This window comes from Sitophilus oryzae, unplaced genomic scaffold (assembly GCF_002938485.1).
Source record: "Sitophilus oryzae breed Bouriz unplaced genomic scaffold, Soryzae_2.0 scaffold_1333_pilon_pilon, whole genome shotgun sequence".
Taxonomy (NCBI): domain Eukaryota; kingdom Metazoa; phylum Arthropoda; class Insecta; order Coleoptera; family Curculionidae; genus Sitophilus; species Sitophilus oryzae.
The window spans coordinates 6,896-12,542 of NW_022145986.1; the positions used below are offsets into that span (position 1 = coordinate 6,896).

The window sequence follows — 5,647 nt, forward strand, 5'->3', positions numbered from 1 at the left end:
AGACAATCCGGGGACATACTGTATATCTGTATGTAATACAACACCCTGTATTTTTTTTAAATAAATTAAAGCAGATTCAAATGCTCTTTCAAACTATATTAGGGTTTCCTATACCTACCTATCTAGCTTAGATTTTGAATAAAAAGCAATTTTTCAATAAAATGACAATCAAGATGGCTAGTGTCGCCATGGCAATTTTCTAGTGACAGTTAGTAATTATTTTCAAAATCGACGTTAGTTTATGGACATTATTATGTAGATTTATAACAGTTTATTTAAATTTACCTACAATAGTTTAGTAAGTAAGTGTTCATTATTTTATGAAGAAAAATAAAGCAGTTTCTAGAGGTCTGACGATTTTATTTGGGGGAAAATTGCTTCTTGGCCTCAAGGGCTTATGCTCAAAGATATTCAAATAGGAATCTTCCTGATAAGCGTTCCTTTGAAAAACTAGTTGGCCTATTTCGCAGAGCTATTGTAGGTAAATTAAATAAAAGAAAACTGCTATAAATTTAAATGAACTCCATAAACTAATTTCGATTTTGAAAATAACTTCTGTCACTGGTAACTTGCCATGACGACACTAGCCCTCTTGGTTGCCATTTCATTGAAAAATTGCTATTTATTCCAAATCTGAGCTAGAGAGCTATAGAAAACCCTAATATAGTTTGAAAGAGCATTTGAATCTGTTTCGATTTGTTTTAAAAAATAGTGTGTTGTTTTTGAAATAACAAAGTTGTATGTAAAATAAATATTTCAAAAAACCAACAATTTTTGATACCCCTGTATACATTAAACGAAGCAATCATGTTTTTCAATAAAGTTTATTTCTCTGGCTTAAAAATTAGCACAAGAATTAATTCTGAAAAGCAATGTACAGGGTGTTGACAATCTTTTTTATTACAGCATGCATATTTTAAAATATGAAATATATTTAAATATCTCAAAAATCAAAGCTTATAAACATATTTAATCCTTATAATAAATGCTTTATTTGGTGTTCAAAGATCCAAAAATGAAATAAAATACTGGGTGTTCCATAAGAAAATGTATAACTTTGGTGGGGATCTTAATTCTGACACACCTTGTACATTTCAAACTAATTTTAAATTATGCATATTGTCTTCCCATATACCAATAAAATATTTTGTTTCTAGATCTTTCCGTTTTCATTATAATCCAACCGAGGCGATTGAAGTGCGCCACCCTGAATTTTACCCCATCTCTTCTTTCCACCAGCCACTGTTAAAATTGCCTTATATCTGCGAAAAATAGTAGATAAAATAGTACTTTAACCGCAGGGGTAGATTAAATGATACTTTAACAGCGAGGATAGGTTAAAAACTTTATTTCTTCTCGTACGTTTTTTAATTGCTTCCATTTTTGAGAATTTTTGTATTTCTTTTCATAAATTATCCGGGATTTAAATGGAAGTAGTTTGGATATGGCGTTTGCCGCCTCAGCCTGAATATCTGTTGGTAATTTACTTATTTCGTTTTGAGCCATTTCTGGTTCCAATTCAATCAGCAATCTACACGAAAGAGAATTAAAAAATATTGACTCAAAACTAACAGCTAAAGAGACAGCTTTATTTATTTGTCAAATTACATAGAAACCAACGCCAACCCAGCACAATATTTTTTCTACTCGTAATAAATTTCTTGAAATAATAATTTCTGAATATTTTTTAACGTAACTCGCTATGGAAAAAATATTGTTTTTATACTCTCGAAATTAATTCACTCTTGAATTTTGTCAACTCCTGGATTAATATTTTCGGGCGACAATAAAATACCATTTATCGTCTTGTATAAAAAATAACTATTTTGTTCTAATTTTCTACGTATTAAAAGGTAAGAAAAACTAAAAACCATACCTTTGCACTTTATCAGAGAAAATCATCCAACTCTCAACTTGAGAATTGATTTTTAATTCCAAAATATGACTCTAGAAATATAAATAAATATGTAATGAGTAAAAGGCCAATATATTTCGTGTTTACTTTCAACACACACCATTAATAAAATCTGTGACAGCCGGTGTATGTAGTGTTCAACGTTAAAAGCAGCCTTATCGACTTTGTGTTCTAAAAAAATTTGTTAATGTTTTGCTGTGTTTTCACCATCATCAAAGCATTTCATTATGTTCTTCTTTGTGAACAAAAAGGACAGAAGTTTTCTGTCCTTTTTCCATTTAGGGCCTAAAAAAATTTGAAATAGTTTAGAAATTTAGTTGGTATAAATTATTTTTAAACTTCTACCTGAACCAGCAATGAGGGACTGTCCTTCGAAGACTTCTATAAACTTGTAAACATCGTCTTTGTAGGATAAGTTTGTAGAAGTAAAATTTTCTAAAAACAACAAAGTAATATACAGGGTGTTTCAAAAAACATGTCATCTCTCGTGGGGAGATTCCTCACATAAAAATAAGACTTATTTTTGATATCAACATAGGTCCGATTCTGCTTTGTTTCGTAGTTACAGGGTGTTAAATTCTTAATATTTTTTCGATTTATTATAATTTTCTTCCAAGTAATGTTAGCGTTTCGAATGAAATTTTTAGGGTAAAAGTTGCTATAAATGACAATATATTTTAAAGCTAAAAAAGTGTCGACATATTCACCAGGGACGTGCATATGGGTTATCACTGGAATATTTATCTAAAAAAAGCATGTACGCCACTGACATTGTTTTCTCTTGTTTGCTAAATAGTGTAAGCCGTTTAATGCCGATTAAAAGTTGTCTCTTGATATTTTGTCGATTTCGGCCTCCTTGATGAGATAACGCAATTTTATTAATTTTCCTGACCAAGTCTAATAGCGACCTTTAAAAAAATTGAATAACATTAACTTGCGAAAGTTTTAAATATGTAGTTATGGATTCCTCATCAAAAAATATGAAAAAAAGTTCCTACAAACATGGGTATGGAAATGCATAGTTTTAGAATTACAAGATGTTAAAACTTTTTAAAATTAGGTTTTTTGTAATAATTATCTCAAATACCATTATTTTTTTATTTGAAATTGCTGTAGGTTGGACTAATAGTAATAATATTTATTAATAAATTAGGTAAAATATATAATTCATTAATTTTATTTTTATTTTAATTTTATTAGTTGTGATTAATAAAATTGCGTTTATCTCATCAAGGAGGCCGAATTCAACAAAATATCAAAAGATAATTTTTAATTGACATTAAACGGCCTATACAAATTTGATATCAAAAGGAAAAAAGTCAGTGGCGTGTATGGAAGATGACGAAACAATGAAGCACGTTATGTGTACCTGCCCCGCTGGGGGCAGTACCAGGATTGAGGTGTTTGGCAAAACCACGCTAGACCTATCAGACCTAGGAGACACATCACCCTCAGACATAACGGCCTATGTTAAAGGGCTGGGTCTTGAGGGTGACCTTTAATGCACTTTTTCTATTAAAGAGCTTGTAGAAACTGAGCCACAATAGGCCCTCGCGGCCGAAGTGGAGGGTCCCACCTGCGGGATCCACTCTTAGTCAATACAATACAATACAAATACAATGTTTTTTTTAATATTCCAGTGATAGCCCATATGCACGTCCCTGATGAATTTATCGACCCTTTTTTATATATTATGTAGCACTTATAGTAAATTTTACCCTCAAAATTTCATTCGAATCACTATAAGTACTTGGAAAAAAATTACAATAAATCGAAAAAATATTTAGACTTTAACACCCTGTAGCTACGAAACAAAGCAGAATCGGACCTATGTTAATATCAAAAATAAATCATATTTTTACGTGAGGAATCTCCCCATGAGAGATACCACATGTTTTTGAAACACCCTGTATAAAAATTTATGTAATGTAAGAAATCCTAATTATAATACAACAGGTAAACAAAAAAAACTGATGTCAATTTAGCAAAAAAAGTCAAAAAGCAAACAGCAACAGTTAAATCCAAAAGTAACAATCAAAAGACAAAAGGCAAAGAGCAATAAATAAAAGTGAGAAATTTGTTTCTACTGATTCCCAACCCAGTGCCTTTTAGCGTAAAAATAGTTATTTTGTTTTGCTGTCATAAAGTTTTGACATCAAAATTTAACTAAAATTCGAACAAAAATATACCTATGTCGCGGGGCATCTGTACATCAACAATGTCTGACTAAAAATGTATTTAATTATTTAAAATTCAAAGACGCAATATTTTATCATTAATTTTGTATTCATCTGAGTTACCTCATTTAAGCACCTGTCATTGGGTAAGGTGTCATTGTAACATTTTAATAAGCAAATTAGCATTGTACAAATACCTCCTAAGTGTTAAAATTGAAATATATTTTTAAATAATACTCTTCCCTAAATACTCAACTTCTTATGAACTTTTTTACAAAAATATTGAAAAATTTTCAACGATTTGTGATACATTTTTAAAATTAATTTAGTTAAAAATTAACTTAAATTAAGATAAAAATGTGACAGAATTTAAGACTATTAAATTATTTTAACATACCTCCACTTGTGTAGCATCTTTAAAAATTATCGAAAATTTTGGACCAAACCAAAAACTCATTGGACTTGGGTATCTTCGAAAAATACCCAAAGAGTGGTCGTACATATCTATTTTAAAGAAAACGAAAAAAAGTATAGGTATAATAATTTGAAGAGTGCCAATCGGAAATAACCTTTAAACTAGATTACTAATAAATAAGAAAGAATTACTAATGGTCAAATTGGCACCCTGTATAATATGACACTTAAGAACAACAAAAAAATTATATTCTTAGTCAATCTTACCTTCAGGAGAGCACAACAACTGTAATCCGTTTCCTATGACAGGTAAGGATATTGGTCCTGGCAGCTTTAGGGACAGTCTGTACATTCTTCTCTTATTCCAAAAATAACTCATGAGTAACAGAAACAGAGTGATGAGAATTCCAAAAACATATGCCGAAACAAACATCTAAAAAGTTATGTAAAATATGTATCTTAAAGCGTTTTCAGTAAAAGATTAATTCTATCTTGGCACAGTTCTAAATGTCTACAAAGACAATAATAGTATACTGTATTTTATTAGGAGTAAAAATGACACTTTTTGGGACGAGGGTGTAGGTTTGACTAAAAGCTGAAACTTTACCAGAATTTTTTTTTCCTGAACGATATTTTCATGGTAAGTAAAAAGAAAAAATATTTTTAGTACATATAAACAAATATACTTACCTTGTAATGATATGAAAATTAATATACAGAGATGTTGTCAGCAAAAAAACCAAATGTTTACTAAACTTTAAATGTTATCGGTTGAATGAAATCGATGTCAAGAATGGTAACGCATACGTAATACAAAATCGTCTGCAGATGACCAACTTTAGACCAAGAGCAAAAGCCACGTTCCCACTAATATTCTCTTCTTGTGTGTTGAATTAATCGTCGCGTGTTTATTTTGTCACTTTCATATGCATCTAATTGCCTGTAATACAGGCCAGCATCTTACAGGCAGAAATCTACGCTATCGAAAGATGCGTACAACTTATCTTAGATAGGAACTGCCGGAAACAAGAAACAGCCATCTTATCTGATAGTCAAACAGACTTAAAATCGATCAATTCAGTAACAATCAATTCGAAGTTGGTCAAAGAATGCCTAGGTCATCAGATGATTAAAACAATTT

General features: G+C 30.4%; 1 protein-coding gene across 1 annotated transcript; it reads right to left on the reverse strand.

The window, feature by feature from the left end:
• Positions 1–2,793: 2,793 nt before the first annotated feature.
• LOC115875130 (probable cytochrome P450 313a1) lies at positions 2,794–5,246 on the reverse strand. Its single transcript, XM_030890525.1, has 4 exons — positions 5,197–5,246; positions 4,774–4,939; positions 4,490–4,596; positions 2,794–2,823 (listed from the first exon to the last, which is right to left on the reverse strand). Exons 2-4 carry the CDS (start codon positions 4,937–4,939, stop codon positions 2,794–2,796), a joined length of 303 nt encoding a protein of 100 aa, XP_030746385.1. The 5' UTR covers positions 5,197–5,246.
• Positions 5,247–5,647: the final 401 nt, after the last annotated feature.